We start from the raw sequence: 24,031 nt of genomic DNA on the forward strand, positions 1-24,031 counted from the left end.
CTACTTGTATAAATACTTGACTACTTCTACATGAATAAGACAACCTTTCTACAAACTATTTCATGGTATCAGAGCCTACCCAATTCTACTAAATTTTTTTTCTACAAAACACTTTCTCTATTTTCTTCAACAATGTCTACTACTGATGGTACCATCACCCCCACCGATGGTGCTCCTCCAGCTCCTACTACTACTACTGCCACAACCGTTCTTACGGAGTCTTCCCCATACTATCTCCATCCCTCTGACAATCCTGGTGCACTAATCACCTTGGTGATGCTTCGTGGAGACAATTATTCTGAATGGGCAACAGAACTTTCCAACTCGTTGCAGGCTAAACAAAAACTTGGTTTCATTCATGGAACCGTTGTTAAACCTGCAACAGACCCGAAACTTTCTCGCTGGTTAGCCACAAATTCAATGATTGTCGGGTGGATCCGTACATCCATAGATCCAAAGATTCGTTCGACTGTTACTTTTGTTCCTGATGCACACAAACTTTGGGACAATATCCTACGCCGCTTCTCTGTTAAAAGTGGTGTTCGTATTCATCAACTTCGTGATGAGATCAGCAACTGTCGCCAAGATGGACAATCTGTTCTTGAGTTTTATGGCCGTCTTTCCAAACTTTGGGAGGATTTGGACAACTTGAAGACTTCTCGTTCCTGTTCATGTGACGCTTCTGCAGATATTGAAAAAGAACGAGCAGACATTCGTGTTCATCAATTTCTTCTCGGTCTTGATGACTCACGTTTCCGCAACATACGTTCTAAACTAATCGATGAAGATCCTTTGCCTGATATGGCCAATGTCTATTCCCGTGTCATCCGTGAGGAACAACTCATCCACTCTGCCCGATCCAAGGAACTCAAAGCAGAGGTTGTTGGTTTTTCTGTGAAGACTGATTCCACCGAAGATCCTCCTCCTCTTGCTTTGGCTGCTGTGGCTCGTTCCCGTGATCCCAACCGTTTTTGCACTCACTGTTCTCGCAAAGGACACGATAATACAGAGTGTTTTCTTCTTCACGGTTATCCTGATTGGTGGTATGATCAACAACGTTCTACATCTCATCCTGGCACTGTCTCTACTCAACGTGGTCGTGGGGGTCGTTTTTCTAGTTCAGGGAGTCGTGGGAGAGGTCGAAGCAATCCTGCTCGTGCTAACTTCTCCAACACGTCAGCTCCCACCACGTCATGGAGCACCGATCAGATAACACAACTCCTACAACTGCTTCAAACACCTCGTACTACGATATCCTCCGAAAAATTGTCCGGTAAAGCACAATTCACTGATATCATTATTGACACAGGTGCTTCACACCACATGACCGGCAACCTTGCCTTACTGACCGAAGTCATTGACATTCTTCCATCTGCTGTTGTGTTTCCTGATGGGAAACTCTCACGAGCAGTAAAACGCGGAAAGCTTATTCTAAGCCGCGATTACTACTTACTCGATGTCTTATACGTTCCAGGCTTCAATTGCACTTTGATCTCTGTTTCTCGCCTACTTAAGCAAACTGGTTGCATTGCAATATTTACTGATACTCTGTGTGTCTTGCAGGACCGTTTTACGAGGACCCTGATTGGGGCAGGTGAAGAACGTGAGGGGGTTTATTACTTTACGGGAGTCACGGCTGCACGGGTTCATCGTACTGATTCTGGAACGGCTTCTAAATCGGAACTTTGGCATCGACGACTTGGACATCCCTCTTTTCGTATTTTATCTACATTACCGGTTTTAGACAAGTTGTCTTTTGATTCTATTCAATCTACATCTTGTGAGATTTGTTTTCGCGCTAAACAAACGCGTGGTGTTTTTCCTGAGAGTTCTATAAAGCTACTGAACCGTTTTCTCTTATTCACTATGATGTTTGGGGGCCATATCGACATCGTTCCTCCTGTGGTGCACAACATTTTCTTACTGTTGTTGATGATTACTCTCGAGCAGTTTGGATTTATTTGATGTTAGAAAAGTCTGAAGTCGCAAATCTTATTCAACAATTTTTTGCGCTTTGTGAAAAACAGTTTGGCAAACCAGTCAAGAAAATTAGAACTGATAACGGAAGTGAATTCATGGTTCTCAAATCTTACTTCAAGAAAACCGGTGTTGAGCATCAAACCTCCTGCGTCGACACTCCGCAACAAAATGGCCGTGTCGAACGCAAACATCGACACCTTTTAAATGTGGCACGCGCATGTCTCTTCCAAGCTCGCCTACCTGTTTCTTTTTGGGGTGAAAGTGTCTTAACTGCTGCTCACCTCATTAACTATACACCAACAAATGTCTTAGATGGCAAGTCACCTTATGAAGTCCTTTTCAACAAGAAACCTGATTATGACCACTTACGTGTCTTCGGTTGCCTTTGTTTTGCTCACCGTCGCTCACGTGATAAGGACAAATTTGGAGATCGAAGCCGTTGCTGCATTTTTGTTGGTTACCCCTTTGGCAAGAAAGCTTGGCCGCTGTATGATCTTGACCGTACTGAGTTCTTTTCCAGCCGTGACGTTGTGTTTTCTGAAGATACGTTTCCTGGTGTTGGCAAGGATGACTACGTTACTCCTCCAATGAATCATTATGACGCTGCATTTGATGATTGGCTTGTTCCTGATCCGCTTCCTTCATTGGCGATTCCGACAACACTTCCCCCAACGTCGGCTTCGCCTGTTCCTCCTTCAACAGCGGAACCCACTCTGGAGTCTCTATCAGTACCACCGCCACCTGCTCCGAAACAGTCGAAACAGGACACAACTAGCTCTGTTTGTGAACAGAGTCCAGTTACTCCGTTACCAGAGTCACCATCTCCACCGTCGACTCCTCTGGCTATTTCCGATCAGCAACCATTGGAACCTGCAACTCATACTGCTTCTCCAGGACTTCCTGAATTACTTGGCAAAGGTCACCGCCAAAAGTTTCCTTCTGTCTTGCTCAAAGAATACATCACCAACTCTACGCAACATAAACCCTCACACGTTCTATCTCCGCCTGGTCAAGGTTCTCTTACAACGTCCTCAGGTAAAACACCGTATCCTATTGCTAATTATGTAACTGATGCTGCTTTTTCAGTTTCACATCGTGCTTATATGGCGTCTATTCTTCATTCCGATGAGCCAAAGTACTACAAGGATGCTGTTAAACACAAAATCTGGTGTGATGCTATGTCTAAAGAAATTTCTGCTCTTGATGACCAGCATACGTGGGATGTTACTACGCTCCCACCGGGTAAGAAAGCTATTGGTAACAAATGGATATTCAAGAATAAGTATCGATCAGATGGTTCTCTTGAACGTCACAAGGCTCGTCTTGTTGTTCTTGGTAACAATCAAACCGAGGGTGAAGACTTCACCGAAACCTTTGCTCCGGTTATCAAGCTTAAGACAGTTCGCTTTCTTCTTCGACTTGCTGCCGCACATAACTGGGAAGTTCACCAAATGGACGTTCATAACGCCTTTCTACATGGGGATCTTGAGGAAGAAGTATACATGAAACTCCCTCAAGGCTTTGCATGTTCCGATCCCACTAAAGTTTGTCGCCTACGCAAGTCACTCTACGGTCTCCGTCAAGCTCCTTGATGCTGGTTCTCTAAGTTGTCTACGGCTCTCATTAAGTTTGGTTTCTCGTAGAAGTATGCAGACTACTCATTGTTCTCTAAAATTCGTGGCAATATCTGTCTTCATATCCTGGTTTATGTTGATGATTTTGTGCTTGCGTGCAATGATAAAGACACTCTGCAGGAATTCAAAGATTATCTCCATCAGTGCTTTCACATGAAGGATCTTGGACGCCTCAAATACTTTCTTGGTATTGAGGTCGCCTGCAGCTCTGCTGGTTTCTTCTTGTCACAGCGCAAATATGCTCTAGATATCATTGCCGAGACTGGTCTACTTGGTGCTCAACCTGTCTCCACTCTGATGGAAATCAATCACAAGCTTCTTACTGTCAAAGGCTTACCTGCTGATGCTCCACGGTACCGTCGTCTTGTTGGTCGCCTCATTTATCTCACACATACTCGTCCTGAACTCAGCTACGCCATCCATGTTCTCTCGCAATGTATGCAATGTCCTCTTCAACCTCATTGGGAGGCTGCTATTCGTGTTGTCTGCTATCTCAAGGGTTGTCCGGGTCAGGGCATTCTCATTGGTTCTGACTCTGATCTGACCATCTCTGCCTTCTGTGACTCGGATTGGAATGGTTGTCTCCTCTCTCGTCGCTCTCTCAGTGCCTATATTGTCTTCATTGGGGATTCTCCGATTTCGTGGAAGGCTAAGAAGCAGGACGTCAGTTCTCGCTCTTCGTCGGAAGCTGAATACCGGGCTATGGCTTATACACTCTGTGAGCTCAAATGGTTCAATGAACTGGCTATCTCTCTAGCTGTTCCTCGTTCCACTCCTATGCGTTTGTTCTGTGATAGCAAATCTGCAATCTACATTGCCACAAATCCTGTCTTTCACGAACGTACAAAGCATGTGGAATCCGACTGTCACCAAGTTCGTGATGCCGTCCACGCCAAGCTCATTACTCTCCACCATGTCTCTACACACAACCAACTTGCTGATATCCTCACTAAAGCATTACCTGGTCCAGCATTTGAAGGTCTTCTTTCCAAGTTGGGTATTCGGCATCTCATACTTCCAACTTGAGGGAGGGTATTACGATAACTACACTTTAGATTTGGATAATGCTATGCTTATGTTAATCCTTATCTCTCTACTTCTCTTAGTCCTTATCACATTACGATTCTAGCTCTATCTTCTACGAACATCTACTTGTATAAATACTTGACTACTTCTACATGAATAAGACAACCTTTCTACAAACTATTTCATCTTTCATCATCAGCGGAGGCACGAAAGTAGACAACGTAGAGGAGGAGGCTGCCATTTTCGAGGATAAGAAATGAAGTGTAGTGTTTCTGACCTTTACGGCTCTGGTCTGTAAATAAAAATTAGGTCTATGTAAGTATTATGTGTATGTGGTACAATTCATGCCACGTAAATTAGACTCAAACAAGGCCACACGCGCTAATTATGATTCATTGATTTTCTAATTAGGCAGGCCACTGATGATTTTAGTAGGAAATCGAGAATAGACTCGTTTCTATTTTAGTAAAAATGTAATTCGGTTTTGTTTTTATAATCAGTTGTTTCTTATATTTTACATTTGTCAAATTTGATATAAATAAATGTGATTAGTTAGAGAATGTGTATGGTCAGAGAGACCATTTAGTTATATAGTTTTATTTTTGTCAATCAAGGTTTTTTAAAATTTAATTTATCTTTCAAGTTCTAACAGCTTTTTCTTTTCCTTTTTTTTTTTTTTCTTGAAGTCTCAAAATCACGGCTATAAAACCAATGAATGTAAAGAAAAAGATCACATCTTGCTATCTATAAAGAATGAGTGTTGGTTAGTCTATATGCATTCTTTAGCTTTTCTATTAATCAGAACAGAACTAACGTGGACGGTGTACACGAACAAGTAAATTATTGTTACACTAGAAAAAAAAAACATTTGAAAACATGTGCTATATTTAATGAATGCTTAGATTAAAAACTGAAGTATATTTACGGAAACCAAAAAGACATACGAAGAAATCGAAGAGAAAAAAAATGAATAAGAGAAAAGTTCTTATAGAAAATAAATACTAAGCTTAAATCAACGACAAAACGAAGAGCATTACATCAAATTTTAAGCTCGAACTAACGAAAGAAAGATGAAAGCTTACCGCAAGTCATTGAACATGTAGAAACTGAGGTTTCTCACAATGAATTTGTTTAGAGGGGAAACAAATTCAATAACAATCTCTCCAAAGATTTAAATCAAAATAAGAGTAAGAAAGGGAGAAATGAAATCTCTTGAGGAACAAGTTAGGTTTTGCTCAAGAACAAAGAGGAATTTAGGGTTTTGTATTAATGATTGGATGATCTTACAATGAGAGGATTGCCCTCTATTTATAGGTATTCAAAGATCTACTGAATATATTCGAGGATATACTAAATATATTGACTTTCCTAATTACAGGCGAACTGATTAGGAAAGTCCTTCCTTTCTTGCTTGACCAGCCGCAGGGCGAGTTGAAGTGTCGGTTTGTCACCTCGTCCATGGGCTTCTCGGTGTTACTGGGCCTTCAGAGACGAAGTCCAAACTTAGGCCGAGCTCCCGGTTTAGATAACCGGTTCTTTTAACGGGTTTAGATCGGTATGTTGGGGGTGCTAATTCCCGCACCAACAGAACAGAAGAAGGACACCTCAAGCGGCTTATAAACTCACTGTTCCTTGTTGGTTGAGCACATTTCTCTATGTAGGAATACTCAATCTTACTTAAGTAACATGCTGATGTTTGATTATGTTATGCCATTTCATAAACGAGTCAAAAAGTAGGTAAACTAACCAAACTTGGGAGGCAAACAACAATAAATTATCCCCATTGTGCAAAACACTGACCTCCAAAACAGTATTGTAAAAACAAACGCTCTATCAAACAACATGCATTTTCTCATGAGTACCTTTAGTTCTCTACTAAACCCATCCTATCAAGGAAAGCATAAACTCTTGCAGAAAATAAGTTGATGTTCCAAAAGGAATATGGTATATCACAAGTATAAGTGTATTTTACTTAGCTTAGGATAGTTTTACTAAGTTAAAATAAATACAAGTATAAGTGTATATAAGGGAAGCTTGTACAACTAAATTCATTAATGAGAATAACAGAAATATTTTCACATTTCTCTCTCAGTTCGATCTCACTCTCTCTAGTTCATCGTCTTCCTCTTCTCAGATTCTGTTACAAGAGTCTTAATATGGTATCAGAGCTTCCACGATTCTGTGAGCTATGAGTGCATCTTCGATTGAGCTAATTCTCATTCATCTTTTTTGGTTTCTTTCGTTTCTGTTGGATCTATCATATCTTCTCATTTCTGCGATTCTTTAATTCGTGTTCGCAAGCGAGATCTGATCTTTGTTTCTTGTTCTATTCTCTAATCGATCTTTGAATCTTATTCGATTGATCTTTGTTTCTCTCATGGCGTCGAGTGTGGTGCGTCCGTCAAATTCTCCAATTCGTCCGTCAAATGTTTCGAATCGCACTGATCTTTATGCGAGTCCTTATTCTCTATTGAGTAACGATCATGCTGGGTTGCAGATTGTTACCGATCGACTTGATGCAGGAGCCGAGTTTCATTCTTGGAGGAGATCTGTTAGGATGGCCTTGAATGTGCGTAATAAGCTTGGCTTCATCGATGGTACGATTCCTAAACCACCTTTAGATCATCCAGATTCAGATGCTTGGTCTAGGTGTAACGATATCATCATCACTTGGTTGATTGGGTCTGTTTCGAAGAAGATAGGCAAGAGTCTATTGTATATACCTACTGCAGAAAAGATCTGGAAAAATTTAGTCTCTCGCTTTAAGCAAGATGATGCACCTCGTGTGTATGAAATTGAACAAAGGCTTAGTACTATTCAACAAGGGGCTTTAGATGTGAGTGCGTATTACACAGAGCTTGTTACCTTATGGGAAGAGTATACGAACTACATAGAGCTACATGTATGTACCTGCGGTCATTGTGAATGTAATGCTGCGATCTTATGGGAGAAGTTGCAACAACGCAGTAGAGTTACAAAATTTCTGATGGGGCTTAATGAGAGTTATGAGCAAACAAGAAGGCATATTCTCATGTTAAAGCCTATTCCTGGTATTGAAGAAGCGTACATTATTGTTGCTCAGGATGAGAGACAACATGTTGTGAAGCCTGTTATTAAGACGGAAAGTGTTGCTTTTCATGCTACGAGATCTTTTGATGGAAACCAATCTTTTGGGCAGGATCAAGTGGAGTTTGCTGCGGCTTATAATACATATCGTCCAAGAGGAAATCGACCTCTATGTACCCATTGTGGAAAGTTGGGTCATACTGTTCAGACATGTTTCAAGGTGCACGGGTATCCTCCTGGTTACAAACCTCCTGGTTCCACGAATACAGGGCAATCTGGTAGCAAGTCTACTTTTGTTCCTAGAGGTTTAGGTGCATCCAACACGAGACCACAATATCCACAGTACATGCCGAATCCAAACTCCAACTTTGGTTCACAGCAAAGAACTGTTGCGAATGTTTTTACTGAACAACAGTCGTCTTCTCTGGCTGGGATCATTGGTGCCACACCTATCTCTATGCCATATTATCCATCTCCGGCTGTTAATCCTGTGAATCTTGATGTCAGTAGGTTGAATCAAGAACAAGCTCAGACATTGATAAATCAATTGACTTCACATGCTCAGAGTTCTACTTCAGAGCCTCCAGTTACATTGAGTCAGGCTTCTATCTCTGAACAGGGTGTCATGGCTGTTCAATCGTCTTCTGGTAAAGTTTTCAATATCTCTAATAACCTTCGCTATGAAAACCATATTCTTACATATCGTCATCATTATCTTTCTTCTTTATAAAATGCTTTTGCCTAGGTTCTTGGATAATAGACAGTGGTGCTACTAGTCATGTTTGCTGTGATTTGTCAAAATTTAGGGAAACTTTCTTAGTCTCAGGGGTCACAGTAACTCTACCTGATGGTAATAAACTCGACATTAAGCATGTTGGAACCATACATTTGTCTGATGCATTAGTTTTATACAATGTTCTTTATGTTCCTGCATTTCAATTCAACCTGATTAGCATAAGTTCATTGTTGCATGATAGTAATTGCTCAGCTCATTTTTATCCTACTGCATGTTTCCTATAGGAGTCTTCTCAGGGATGGATGATTGGGAGTGGTAGACTTTTTCGCAATCTCTACATTCTTAATACTCACTCTCAATCTGCATTTTCATCTGCTGAGTCTCCTGCTTGCGTCAACTTCTGTGGAACCTTGTCTACTGATGGCAGTCTCTGGCATCAACGCCTTGGGCATCCCTCAGTTGCCAAGTTACAAAGTTTAGCTAATATTTTAACATTGTCCAAGTCTATCATTCAAAGTCATGATCATTGTCACATATGTCCACTAGCTAAGCAAAAGCGTCTGTCTTTTCCATTTCATAATAACATGTCTTCATCTCCTTTCGATTTGATCCATTTAGATATTTGGGGACCTTTCCCTGTTGTGTCTGTAGATGGTTATAAGTATTTTCTTACCATTGTTGATGATTGTACAAGGGTGACTTGCATTTACATGCTCAAAAATAAAAGTGATGTTTCAAAAGTGTTTCCAGTTTTTCTTGCTTTAATACATACTCAATATCAATCAAAAATCAAAGCTATTAGGAGTGATAATGCCCCAGAATTAGGTTTTACTTCTTTAGTTCAAGAACATGGTATCATTCACTATTTCTCTTGTGCATATACACCTCAACAAAACTCACTAGTGGAAAGAAAACATCAACATTTACTCAATGTGGCTAGGGCTTTGCTTTTTCAATCTAATATACCAATAGCTTACTGGAGTGACTGCATTCTTACTGCTGCTTTCTTAATCAATAGGATTCCTTCTGTTCTTCTAGAAAATATGTCTCCATATGAAAAATTGATGCATAAGAAACCAAATTACTCTGCTCTTAAAACATTTGGCTGTTTATGCTATGCTAGTACTTTGCCAGTTGATCGTACCAAATTAACTCCTAGAGCTCAATCTTGTGTTTTTCTAGGATATATCCATTAGGCTACAAAGGTTATAAAGTTCTAGATTTAACAACAAATGTGGTTTCTATCACTAGAAATGTTATCTTCCATGAAACGGTTTTTCCATTTTTGAAAAAGGAACAATATCAATCTGATTTTTTCTCTCATACCATTTTACCAACTTTTCCTGCTTGCGTTATTCCATCTCCTGAAGTTTTACCATATGTTTCATCTTCTGCATCACCATCTCATAATCCTATAGAATTTTAGCTGATACTCATGCATCTTGTTCATCTTCGAATCCTAATGCATCATCGGGTTTAGTATCTAGGGTCAGTCAAACTGAGAACTCTGAGACTAATAATGTTTCTTTACCTAGGGGTAGGTCTAAGCAACAGACCAAGGCACCTAGTTACTTATCCGATTATCACTGTGCATTAGCATCCATTTCTTCACCATTACCAAACACTCATACTACTCCATATCCTCTTTCATCTGTTCTTTCATATGATCGTTTCAATCCACATTATTGTTCCTATATCTTATCATATTTTGTGGAGACTGAACCAAAGACTTTTAAGCAAGCCATGGCTTCTGAGAAGTGGACGGGAGCTTGTAATGATGAACTGTTTGCTATGGAGCTTAACAAGACATGGACGGTTACTTCTCTTCCACCTGGCAAGAATGTGGTTGGCTGCAAATGGGTTTTCACAATCAAGTATCACTCTGATGGTTCAGTGGAGAGATACAAGGCTAGATTAGTTGCCAAAGGATACACTCAGCAAGAAGGAGTTGATTATGATGAAACCTTCTCTCCTGTGGCTAAACTAACTAGTGTTAAACTGATGTTGGATTTGGCAGCTAAAGGGGGCTGGAGATTAACACAAATGGATGTTTCCAATGCTTTCTTGCACAGTGAGCTTGATGAGGAGATTTATATGAGTCTTCCTCAAGGCTATACTCCAGGTAACATGGAATCACTTCCCCCTAATCCGGTTTGTCGATTACACAAGTCGATCTACGGTTTAAAACAAGCATCTAGACAATGGAATAAGCTTTTTACCTCTATTCTGGTTGGTGCTGGGTTTATGCAGTCTAAATCTGATACGACATTGTTTGTGAAGTACACACCAACTAGTTTCATTGCGGTTCTGGTTTATGTGGACGACATAGCCATTGCTAGTAGTAATGATAAGGATCTCGATGATCTTAAGCAAGTATTGCACACTGCTTTTAAGATCAAAGAATTAGGACCTCTTCGGTTTTTCCTTGGCTTGGAGATTGCCAGGACAACTAAGGGCATTTCTGTGTGTCAGCACAAATACACGTTGGATCTTCTGGAGGATACTGGTCTTTTAGCGTGCAAACCTGCTATTGTGCCAATGGATCCTTATGTTACTCTTACTAAAGATACTGGAACGCCGATGGATTCTGCTACACCATATCGGGAACTCATTGGTCGACTCTTGTATCTGACTATTACGAGGCCAGATATTGCCTATGCGGTGCACACTTTGAGTCAATTCTTGCAGTTTCCCACTGATGTCCATATGCATGCTGGACTGCGAATCCTCAAGTATCTTAAGGGAAGTCCAGGATAGGGTTTGTTCTATTCGGCGGCTAATGATGTTTGTATCAATGCCTTTGCTGATGCAGACTGGGGAAAATGTCTTGACTCACGTCGCTCTGTTTCTGGTATTTGCCTCTATATTGGACGATCCTTGATTTCTTGGAAGTCAAAGAAACAAAAGGTGGCTAGTAGAAGCAGTACTGAAGCTGAATACAGGAGCTTAGCTGATGCTACTTGTGAGATACTTTGGATACATAAGCTTTTGAAGGATTTTCATGCCCAGGTCTCAACCACGGCGAAACTGTTCTGTGACAATAATTCGGCGATATATATTGCAACGAACCCAGTCTTTCACGAACAGACTAAGCATATTGACATCGACTGTCATGTTACAAGGGATCAACTCAAGCTTGGGAATCTCAAAGTTCTTCATGTTTCAAGTGAGAATCAATTGGCTGATATACTGACAAAACCGCTGCATCCGAAGCCTTTTCATTCTCTACTTGGTCGAATGTCATTGTCAAACCTTTATAATCCTTCCTCTGTTTAGGATTCAAAGGTTTGCGGGGGTGTATCACAAGTATAAGTGTATTTTACTTAGCTTAGGATAGTTTTACTAAGTTAAAATAAATACAAGTATAAGTGTATATAAGGGAAGCTTGTACAACTAAATTCATTAATGAGAATAACAGAAATATTTTCACATTTCTCTCTCAGTTCGATCTCACTCTCTCTAGTTCATTGTCTTCCTCATCTCAGATTCTGTTACAAGAGTCTTGATATGGTAAGCAACATTACATATTGGTACTCAAAGGCTTTGAGTCAAAGCCAACTTACATTCCAACAATCTTCAAATCGAGAGCAAGCTGACAATGCATTCCACATTGCATAAGTAATAGAAGATTACAAACAGATAAAGAAGAGATAACTTGATCTGCAAGGAACGGCATTAAACAAGGCCCACGGGTAGCTTCTATCATCGGCTTTCTTTGAAACCCTTACTCTAAAATTTTTGATTGGTCAACACAATTAAATTGCATATCATCTGAAGGAATTTACAAAAAAAAAAAAAAAAAAAGAAATGACTGTCTCTGTTTCAGGCAAGTGAAGCCATGTTTCGTTTTGTCCTGAATTTTTTTTTCGCATGCGTCCGACTATTGAACAATTATTGTGTAATATCTTTCTTCTTTTGTTTAGTATATAAAACAATAATACTTTAAGGACTTTTGTGTATTCAATTTGAATGTCTCTCTAGCTGTAATTTTACTCTTAATATTACTAAGATTTTTAAAATAAAGGTGACGCTTCATCATTGTTAGTCAATGTTAAATGATATATTAATTTAAGTCTCTTTCCTTCAGTGACATATGCATAAAATTACCTACCACTACGACGAATAAAAAATGTTTTTGGATCCACCAATGGCTCTCTTTTCTCTCGTAGCAGAAAGAGTCGAGTGGTACCAGCAAGTCTCCGTTAGACCTTAGCCACGAGACTTTACAAGCTTCCTTCTCCTTTCCATGAAATTTACAGGGTGTGTATTCAATTTGACATTTTAAGTGATTTGTGTAAAAGTTACAAATCCTATGTTATTCAATCATGGATTTTAAAAAGTCTCATGAAATCCACGGTTATTGAATTGATGATTTAGAAATCTACTTTAAAATCCATTGTTATTCAAAACAGTTTGTGGATTTGGATTTTAATAAGTTTTATGGATTCTGGAGGATTTGAGAGGATTTGTTTAGTTAAAAATACAGAAATCCAAATCTCATAGTTTTAGATGGGATTTGAAAGAATTTTACTATAAGTCATATCAACTTCCCTAAAATCTATCAAAATTCCAAATATCCTAAATCTCATACAATCCTCCAAAATCATTGTTTCAATACACCCCCATATTAATCAAAAAAGTCTACTTTAAAACTTTCCCTAACTTCTTTTAAGTTTTTTTTTCCTCTCAAACTACAATCTACAAGCTATTGTTCTTAACACTGTGACTTTCCAAAACAAAGATTTTGCTAATTTTGTTCTTAGCCTAATGGCATCTTCTTCCTCCTCTTCCCACAATTGGGTATACGATGTTTTCCGAGCTTCAGCGGGGAAGACGTCCGCGTAACTTTCCTCAGTCACTTTCTAAAAGAGCTTGATCGGAAATTGATCATTGCTTTCAAAGACAACGAGATAGAGAGAAGCCAATCGCTCGATCCTGAACTTAAACAGGCAATAAGGACTTCAAGAATCGCAGTAGTTGTGTTCTCTGAAAGTTACGCCTCTTCAAGCTGGTGTCTAAACGAACTGATGGAGATTGTGAAATGTAAAAAAGAGTTTGGTCAAATGGTGATACCGATTTTCTACCGTTTGGATCCTTCTCATGTGAGGAAACAAACCGGAAAATTTGGAGAGGCTTTCTCAAAGACTTGTCAGAACAAAACAGAGAATGAAACAAAACTTTGGCGGCAAACTTTGACCGATGTAGCAAATATCCTTGGTTATCATTATCAAAACTGGTACCAAATTTTGATATATGTATCCTTTATCATATCTTATACACTTTGATATGCTTAATATTTTTGAAACGATATTTCTCCTTTTTAGGGATAATGAAGCAAAAATGATTGAAGATATCTCAAATAATGTTTTGAAGAAACTTTTACTAACCACATCAAAAGACTCTGAGGATTTGGTTGGCATCGAAAACCATATCATTGAGATGAGTGCATTGTTAAATTTGGAATCTGAGGATGGTTGGGTTATGGGGTACGTCAGGAATTGGCAAAACTACCATTGCTAGAGCTTTGTTTGGTCGAATCGCTTGTCGGTTCCAAGGTAGTGCTTTTATAGAGAGAGCATTCATACATAAGAGTATGAAAATTTATTCTAGTGCAAACTCAGATGACTATAATATGAAGTTGCATTTACAAAAAAGCTTTTTGTCTAAAATTTTAGACAACAAACAAATAAAGATAGAGAGTTTAGTTGCAGTTGAAGAAAGGCTAAAACACCGAAAAGTTCTAATCTTTATTGATGATTTGAATGATCAAGTGGTGTTAGATGCCTTGGTTGGTCAAACTCATTGGTTTGGAAGTGGAAGTAGAATCATTGTCATTACACAAGACAAGCATTTTTTAAAGGCCCATGGTATTAATCATATTTATGAGGTTTGTCTCCCATCTAAAGAGCTTGCTCTTGAGATATTTTGTCGATCAGCTTTCAAGAAAAATAATCCACCCAATGGTATGATGGAGCTGGCCTCTGAAGTTGCCTTACATGCTGGTAATCTTCCGTTGGGTCTAAAAGTTTTGGGTTCGTATTTACGTGGTCGGGAAAAAGAAGACTGGATAGATATGCTTCCTAGCCTTTGTGTTAGGCTGAATGGAAAAATTGAGAGAACACTAAGAGTCAGCTATGAAGGGTTAAATAACAGAAAAGATGAAGCCATATTTCGACACATTGCATGTCTTTTTAATGGTGAGACTGTCGACGACATAAAGCTGCTACTAGCAGATAGTGATTTGGATTTTAATGTCGGGTTTAAAAACCTCGTTGATAAGTCTCTTATACATGTAAGAGAAGACTATGTTGAGATGCACTGTTTATTACAAGAGATGGGTAAGGAGATTGTCCGTGCACAGTCTAATAAGCCTACGGAGCGGGAATTTCTTGTGGACTCGAAGGATATTTGCGATTTACTTGAAGATGATACTGTAAGTATTTTGGTGCACTTTTTATATATATCTCTCATTTGATAAGATTGTATATTGATATTGATACCGCAATCTTAGGATACCGGCAAAAAGGTCTTAGGTATAGCATTGGATATGGATGAGATTGATGAACTGCATATACATGAGAATGCCTTCAAAAGGATGCCTAATCTCCTTTTTCTAAAAATATACACAAAGAAATGGGACTTCATCAAGAGGTTAACAAAGAAACAACAGGACTACAAGAAAGAAGTGAGATGGAACTTACCAGAAAGCTTCAACTATTTGCCCCATAAACTTAAATTACTAAGGTTGGACGGATATCCTATGAAATGCTTGCCTCATAACTTTCGTCCTGGAAACCTCGTTAAGCTCCAAATGCCAGGGAGCAAACTCGAAAAATTGTGGGAAGGAGTTCATGTAAGTTTTACGCACACTTATTGTATTATTTGTATCGAGATTAAATTCTTATATTGCTTTTAGATATAAATTACGTCTAAGTTGTTTATTTTCTAGACACTCCAAGGGCTAAAGGATATAGATTTGCATGGATCTACAAATTTGAAAGAAATCCCTGATCTCTCAATGGCAACCAATCTCAAGACACTTGATTTTAGCGGTTGCTCAAATTTAGTGGAGCTTCCTGCCTCTATTCAGTATCTCAATAAACTCGACACGTTGCGTATGTCATAATGCATAAATCTGGAGTCTCTTCCCAGTGGAATCAACCTCCAATCTCTTTCTACTCTTGATCTTTGTGAATGCTCACGGTTGAAGATTTTTCCTGACATCTCAACCAACATTTCTGTGCTCTACATAGACAATACGGCAATTGACGAATTCCTTTCTAGCTCGCGTCTAAAGAAACTCACCATTCTTCGCATGTATGGAATAAAGAGTGAGAAATTGTGGGAAAGAGTGCAGGTAACCTAACCTTATTTCCAAATTTTCTTGACCAATATTTATATACAAAATTATATTGTCCCTATTGCCTAGGTTAAATTTCTCAAACATTGTAAAAATAATTAGTAACAAGGCACTTTGCACGTATAATATATATATATATATATATTTTGTTTTGGTCAAAACACGTATAATATATATATATAACTTAAAAATGTAACTATTATTGAAGAGTGGAGCAAGTCACTTGAGTTAGTTTTATTTAACATCTTTACATTGTTTGTTTTGGTTCAGCCGTTTACACCTCTCATGGCCATGCTGCCTCACTCTTTAACGAGATTGTTTCTCTCGGATATTCCAAGTTTGGTGGAGCTTCCTTCCTCTATTCAGAATTTTACTAAACTTGAGTATTTGAGAATTCTAAACTGCAAAAATCTGGAGACGCTTCCCACAGGCATCAATGTCCGAGATCTCTCCGTCCTTGATCTCTCTGGATGCCCACGTTTGAGGTTTTTTCCTGATATCTCAACAAACATCGATTTGCTGAGAGTATGCAGTACAGGGATTGAAGAGGTTCCTTGGTGGGTCAAGAAGTTTTCTAAGCTTCAACACCTAAATATGAATGGATGCAGCAATTTAAAACGTGTATCCCTACACATTTTTGAACTGAAACATCTTGAGAAAGTTCATTTTTTAAATTGTGGGGGACTAACGGAAACTAGCTGGAATGATAGTTCAAGTGTTGTGGCAATGGAAACAGACAATATACCTGTCATCCTAGAAGAGGAAATCTCTTCTTTTCCGGAAAGTTTAATCAGCTGCTTCAACATGGATCAAGAAGTTCTCCTTCAACGACAATCAATTGCTTCTAAGTTCATGATGTTACCAGGTCAACAAGTACTTTCATATTTCACTCACCGTACTACGGGTACCTCTTTGACCAATATCCCTCTCCTTTACACCTCTTCCACTCAACCCTTCTTGAGATTTAAGGCTTGCGCCGTGGTCTGTCTAACCGAACCTGCTCCTGATGACGATTATCTTTTATATAAGATCCATGTATCTTGTCACTTCAAAGGTAGATTTGGGAACCACTTTGATACTCTTTACCCACCACATGCGTTCCAGAATTGTGAGAAGGGTGGCCACCTTGTTATATTCGACTGTTTTGTCCCTCTAAACAAAGACAATGCTTCTCTAGTTGAAGTGAATTACGAACAGGTGGATATACAACTTCATTTGAGTAATTATGATAATTGTTCCTTGTCTGAGTTAAAAGGTTGGGGTATACGCATCTTCAAGGACTTTTCATCACCGGAGAACCGACTTGGTAATGGAAATACTCTTCTACATGTTTCTGAAGCAAATGATGATGACGGTATGGTTAATAAGAAAGAACACAGTGAAGAGTGTGGAAACAGTTCTGAAGAACAAGATAAGAACAGGAAGCGAATGCGGGTAAGCGTTAAGCATAAACTGGACATTATATTGTATATGGTTCACTATTCCTTTTCAGGAACTATCGAAAAGTGTTTATATCACATATTTATTTCTTTATTTTGCAGATTATGTGAAGGACCTCTAAAACCCTCTGCTTTGCTCTGCTTCCGACTACAGGAGGAACACAAGATGTGACTATTTTAGCATTCCTAGATTATTTGGTTGGTGTAAAACCCTAGCTTGTTAAATTCCTTATGTCGTTTACGTTTCAAATAAATTCTAGCTTCTACAATGGTTTTAGCTATTTTCAAAAACTCAACTTAGTTCACCAATTCCACCTATACAACCGCTAGACCCAGAAAGTGCTATAGATACACAATATGGCTGCAAACTCCAACATATCCCCACAAACTTATTGAAGCCAAACAAGATCAAATAAAGGGGCTAGGAAGAACAAAATATCCAATCCTCAAAAAAAGCTGGGTTAAGCTTTACCATTCTTCGCCTTAAGGCAACAAAACATAAATTGGAAATAGCAAAGTTCGATCGAGCTTAATACCATGAACTGATCAGTAACAACATCAAGTTAATAGAACTGTGATTCATATATAAGCAAGAAGCACATTAAAAGCAAAAATTCATATCCCTCGTGGTTTCTCATTGCAAACTAAGTAAAAGGACTCTTTCATCCGGTTCATCAATTGAAACCCCAAAACCAAATGGATAAAACCACAGCTGTAGTGAAGTGAAGCTTCTCAGAAACTAGACACTAATGCAATAAACTAAGAACGAAGGTTCACTACTCAAACACAAGCTGGTCAAAATCATGACCTCTCATCTACCTCAAAGCAACAAGATAAAGGTTAAGACCATGACCAGATCTTAAACAGCAGAAACAGTGAATTCATATGTAACCAAGTAGAACACTGAAACTGTTAAAACCATGCTCTGACCAGATCTGAAACAGCATCCACATACTGAAACTATTATTCATATTTCGTTACTCGTCATCAAGTCCTCGCTAAACTTACGTAATTAAACCAAAAGGTTATACAATCCTATCTAAAGACACAACTGATTTACCATTTAATAAAAACTAACGAAGAAAAGAGATGCAAAATATGGCCACAAACACCAATCTCTTACAACCACACACTATAGTAAAGAAAAAACTTCTGTAACACAAGATGGTTTTAATCTTCACCTTCATCTACCTCTAAGCCAAAAAAAAAAAAAAAAGTTCAACCCTTGCTCGAGGGCAGTATATGATTGCGCTTATCGACATGACATCAATCCACTTACTGAAGCTATAATTCATATGTAAGCAAAGAGAACATTGGCAAACTACAATCTCTTGTTCAATTCATCATACAGAACCCAATATCAAATGGGACAAACCCACCATTGTAGTACAGTGAAGCAAGATCATAAACCAAGTAAAACTACAATCTCTGGTTCAATTCATCATACAGAACCCCAAAGATCAAATGTTCCAAAACCCACCATTGGAGTAACACTGAAGCTAAAAACTAACCTTACAAAGCAAAGGTTTTGAGGAAACCAGGATCACGTTTAGCTTTCTCCTGAAACTTCTTAAACCAACGATCCAAAATATCCATAGGAACAACCAATTTACTTCCATCAACACCACAAAAAGACTGCATAAAGTTAAACAAATTCTCCCCAACTTTCATAGCCAATCTCTCAATCCTCCTCTCCGCCACAACATCCATCGAACTTAACGCCGCCGCATCCTCAACAGAAACACCGATCTTGGCCGATAAAGAACTCGAATCACCCGCCGTGAGCTGCATCTGAGCAGCACTACCAGGTTCAGGCCATTGAAGTGACAAAACAGCAGAAGGTCTAGCTAAAGTCACAGCACCACAGAACACAAAAGCTGATCCTGGGGATTGAACGTATACAGCTAAAGCTTTATCTGGTGGGAGATTGAAGTTGTTTAACAAGAAGATACACATCTCTGAGATTTGATCATATGCTTCACCTGTAAACAAAAAACAAAAAGATTGGATTTTTCGATTAGGGTTTCTGATTTGGGGATTTAGGGTTTTTGAAAATTTTGTTTTGTTTGGGGGAGAAGGGTATGTGTATTATACTTACCGACGAAGTGGTTCATGTCGAGAACCCAATGGAAAGTATCGATTTGAGTGAAGGTTGAGATGTCGATTGGGAAACTTCGATTGGGGAAGACGACGCCGAACATTGTTGATTTTTTGGGTTAAGGATTTTAATTTTGAGTGAGGAGAGGTTTTGAAGATTGTGTTGGAGATGGGGGGACTGATGAAGAAGACAGATAGAGAGTGAGAAGATGATTCTAGAAGATTTTAGAAAGAGCTAATCTATGGTTTCCGCACAAAGAAGACTAATAAATGTAAGAGAATTTACATATTAAAAAAACAACTAAAAATTAAGCGAAAAATTAATGTTTTTTTTTTTTTCAAAATTTGTTTTTTAGAAAATAAAGTAGCTTGTAAATTAAAGAAGGACCAATTTGATGTATCATATTTACAAAAATTTAGAGTAGTATAATTAGAAAATAAAGTAGCTTGTAAATTAAAAAAGGACCAATTTGTTTTTTAGAAAATAACAGTATTCAAGAAAGCGGTCTAGGCGTCTGTCTAGGCGCTAGGCGCTCAGCAAACGCCTAGACGACCGTTTACACTGCCTAAAATCACATAATATTATTTTAATGTATATTTTTTATTTTTAACTACATATATTTAAAATTTTAAGTTTTATATTCATATAAATGTTTCTATGTTATTAATATAAATTAAATAAATGTATTTTTACTAATTTTAGTTTACGATTTATTATTTATTCTTTTTAACATATATTTTTACATAATTTTACATATAATATTATATATATAATGTTCATATTGTAAACGCCTAAACCGCCTAAAAACGCCTAAAATCCCGACTAGGCATTCTAGGCGTTAGGCGCTCGGTCACCGCCCACATACCGCCTAGCACTTTCTTGAACACTGGAAAATAAAGTAGCTTGTAAATAGTGTAGTTAAAAGTATAGCATCATATTTACAAAAATTTAGAGAGTAGTATAACTAAAGGATGGGGGAAATTACCATTTTAGTGTTTTTTATCAAAAGATTTCATACCCCATCAAATTCTTTTGGATTGTATCGATGTTTTAAAATTGATTCAAAATTTCAAATCTATCTAGAACAAATGTAATTTTTCTGCATAAAACATGATTTGAATTTTATAAATCGGATGTAAGAAAATTAAGAGCAAATAGTGTTCTATATAGAATCTATATGAATAAAACTAGATACGGACCTGCGGTACACCGCAAGGACATTTTTATGCTAATACTTTATTACATTATATTGTAATTATGTTATGATGTATATTATAATGTCACACATACTATACACTAATGTTATAATAATATTATGTAATAATAATGTATATATTATATATAGATATCTGAATTTTATATATTATTATATAATGTATATACTAAATTTACTAATAGCATTATGGTTTGTTTGGCATAATAATATAATAGTGTAAAGTATATATGTATACTCGTAATTTTTAGTGGATAATTATGTTTCTTACTATGCAGTGGTGGTCAATTTAAAGTAATTTGATTGGACTAACAGGTCAAACAAAAGTTATAAATCAATAGAAAATAGTAAGAAACACACTTTGTGTTCTATTATTGAATATAGAGAATCAAAAACCAAAGCAAAACATTTACTACTCTAAAAATCGCATAGCGATTGATGCTTCATTATAAGAATCATATACTAATCCATAAATTGTTCTTTAGTCATCATAGGATTTTGCAGCTTCGAAAAATTTTAAAAGCAATTTCAAATTGAAGATCCTCTCTCTCACCGGTGAGACGAATAGCGGGATGTAATTATAACCACTTCTGTAATTACGTACCCACTGTTTGCATTTATTATCTCATGTGAACCATGTTGAGCCCTGAGGAAAAACCCAACTTTCTTCAAAACGGTTTGAATGATTTAAAGTAAGCCAATCAGATAACATGAAATCAGAATGAGTGTTTGATATTTTTTTAACAGCCATATTGATGACAACTATTTAGTTTGAGGAATGAAACGTGAATTATATAATAAGCTGATGAGTATCATGGCCGTATCCAATCTTCTGTCAATCTTAACAATTATGACAATTAAACATCAGAATTTGTGAATTGGACAGATATGAAACTGATTATCCGCTAGTATATGCGAACTGAATAATCATATATTAATAATTACGAATATTCCCGTAAAATTAGTTTCTGTAATATTGGTATCTCTATATTAGTAAAAGAGAAAGAGAAGTACAAAATCTTTTTCGGGTCGGGTCATTAAAAAAAATTACCCGAAATTAAGACAATCGGATATGGTTCAGAAATATCTGAAAACTATTCATGGGTTTTTGGGTTATAAATTTTCGTATGTTTTAAAAACATTAAATTAAATGTAAACTTAAACTGATTTTCCTAAAAAAACTATAGTGGTTAATCGAATATTTATGGTGCCTTTAATTTAGGAAACTATATCCGATTATTGTTATTAGTAAATCAAATGACGCTTCAAATTTTGGAAAACTATTATAGAATAATATCTGATTACCAAATTGTTCCTAAATTTTAGTCATCTATCGGAAATCTCATTAATTTCTATGCTAAACTAACAAAATCCAAAAATATCATTTGGTTATAAAGATACATATATTTGTCAAATATCCTATCGCAAGTTTTCACCTAATTGTTAGTATTCCTACTATTATTTTGAAATACAGTTTATAGACTAAACCTTCGTTTTGTAAGAAATTACAAGGGTATACCATTAGAGTTATGACCAAATTAATTCATTTAAAAAAGGTTAAAATCGTCATTCAATCATTTCTCTATTCGGATAAACACGCGGATCCCTTTTACCCAGTATTCTGACCCGGTTTCATTTTCTAATCTCAGCCGTTCAATATGTTTTTAAGAATAAATCGCAATCGTTCATTGACTAAACCTAAAAAAACATTTTTCCTTCACCTCTGCTCTCTCTCTCTCTCGCCGTCTCTCCCAAATGGATTTAAAGTTTTTTTTTTCTTTTTTGACGACAGAGTCGAAGAGATGCAGAGGAAGAGAAGAAGGAAAAAAATTTTCATTATGCTAAGGTTTTAGTTTCTTTCCTCTTTTAATTAAGTTTATATTTTAAGTATATGTTTGATGATTAAAACCAAGTTTAATTGGAATTTGGTTTCTGAATCTTGATGTGTAGTGGTTTTGGATTCTTCTCTGGTCATCAGCACGATTTTCAGATGATCAACTCAATCTCACAAATCGTCAATAACTCAACCTCAAAAATCTGTCTGATTCATCTCTCCGATCAAGTAAGCTCAGATACCGATTGTTTTCTTTCTGATCCGAATCAATTTGTATAAGATTCTCTTCTGGTAGGTTCTATGGTTTTAAATGTTTTTTTCTTTTGGATTCATGATATGATCTTTAACCTTTTATTTGTATTTGTATGTGAACTCTAGATGTATTCAAACAGGGAATCATCAAGGCGATCTAGGAGAACAAAGCAAGAGTTCTTGGTATATCTTGAAGCTCTGCTAAGGTTAACACAAATAGTTGGTTTGATAATTTGATTCCTACTATAAGAATTCACTTATTGGAGGTACTATAAGCGGAGTGCTATTGTTGGAGATGGAATGGGGACTATGGTGGCAAGGTATACACAACTGTTTTCAATTGCAAACGATTCAAATTTTTAATCTTTCTTACAAAAGCTTTCTGGCCCTTACTGTCACAGTGGCGTATACGAAGGAACCCGAGAGGCGAAAGTGGAAGATCTTACTGGAATTAGAGAAACAATCAAACCTCTGGAAGAATCAGGGGCTTTAGTTCGCAGAATTGATGAAGAGATTTGCCTTTTAGCCCATAGCCTTAGCCTTAAGTTCTAAGCCTATTGCTTTGTTGTTAAGATTAAAGGAATAATTGGTTTCTTTCTGTGTTTAGCTACTGCGAGCTTCGGATTCATTTGTGGTTGTGGAAAGGGAAGGACAGATTATCGCTTGTGCAGCTTTGTTCCCTCTCTTTAAAGAAAAGTGTGGAGAAGTTGCAGCTATTGCGGTTTCATCAGATTGCCGTGGACAAGGACAGGGAGATAAATTGCTCTGTATAATCATAAACTTTGAGTATTGTGTGTTTACAATCTACAGTTAAAAGAAAATTCAGTTTCTTAGACTATCAATTTTTTGCAGATTACATTGACAAAAAAAGCGTCAGCTCTCGGACTTGAGATGCTTTTTCTGCTAACAACGAGAACAGCTGACTGGTTTGTGAGACGCGGGTTTCAAGAATGTTCAATCTCGATGATACCAGAGGCAAGACGAGAAAGAATCAATCTTTCAAGGAGATCGAAGTATTACATGAAGAAGTTATTGCCAGACAGGAGTGGGATCTCTGTTGTTCGTACATTTCAGTTTGGCTCATGAGAATGTCGAGAAGAATGTAACTGACACAGAATTTTTTTTGCTCAATGTATAAGATTCTGTCGAGTTTTGAATGAATCAACATTATTTCCAACGCCGTAGCATCTATCACTTTGAGTTTCTCCACAAGTCATCTCCTTCGTGACACCATCTTCTCCTCTGCTGTCTTGATCTCGGGGAATGAGAAAATGGGGAAAATACGTATGTGCTCATCAAATCTATACTTTTAAACAAAAGTATATAATATTTTCATATTTATATTTGAAAGTGATTGTTTTCTATATTAATATTTTCTACTAATTTTCTTCGT

General features: G+C 37.4%; 2 protein-coding genes and 1 pseudogene across 2 annotated transcripts; 2 read left to right on the top strand and 1 right to left on the bottom strand.

The window, feature by feature from the left end:
* LOC104787625 lies at positions 13,033-17,469 on the top strand (annotated as a pseudogene).
* Positions 18,517-19,575, bottom strand: LOC104787626 (protein OPI10 homolog). The gene is made up of 2 exons (XM_010513231.1): positions 19,340-19,575; positions 18,517-19,223 (listed from the first exon to the last, which is right to left on the bottom strand). The coding sequence occupies exons 1-2, from the start codon at positions 19,440-19,442 to the stop codon at positions 18,754-18,756; spliced, it is 573 nt and encodes a 190-aa protein (XP_010511533.1). The 5' UTR covers positions 19,443-19,575; the 3' UTR covers positions 18,517-18,753.
* LOC104787627 lies at positions 22,329-23,815 on the top strand. The gene is made up of 5 exons (XM_019246035.1): positions 22,329-22,398; positions 22,503-22,614; positions 22,765-22,844; positions 23,246-23,405; positions 23,491-23,815. The coding sequence occupies exons 1-5, from the start codon at positions 22,355-22,357 to the stop codon at positions 23,722-23,724; spliced, it is 630 nt and encodes a 209-aa protein (XP_019101580.1). The 5' UTR covers positions 22,329-22,354; the 3' UTR covers positions 23,725-23,815.

Source organism: Camelina sativa, chromosome 5 (assembly GCF_000633955.1).
Source record: "Camelina sativa cultivar DH55 chromosome 5, Cs, whole genome shotgun sequence".
Taxonomy (NCBI): domain Eukaryota; kingdom Viridiplantae; phylum Streptophyta; class Magnoliopsida; order Brassicales; family Brassicaceae; genus Camelina; species Camelina sativa.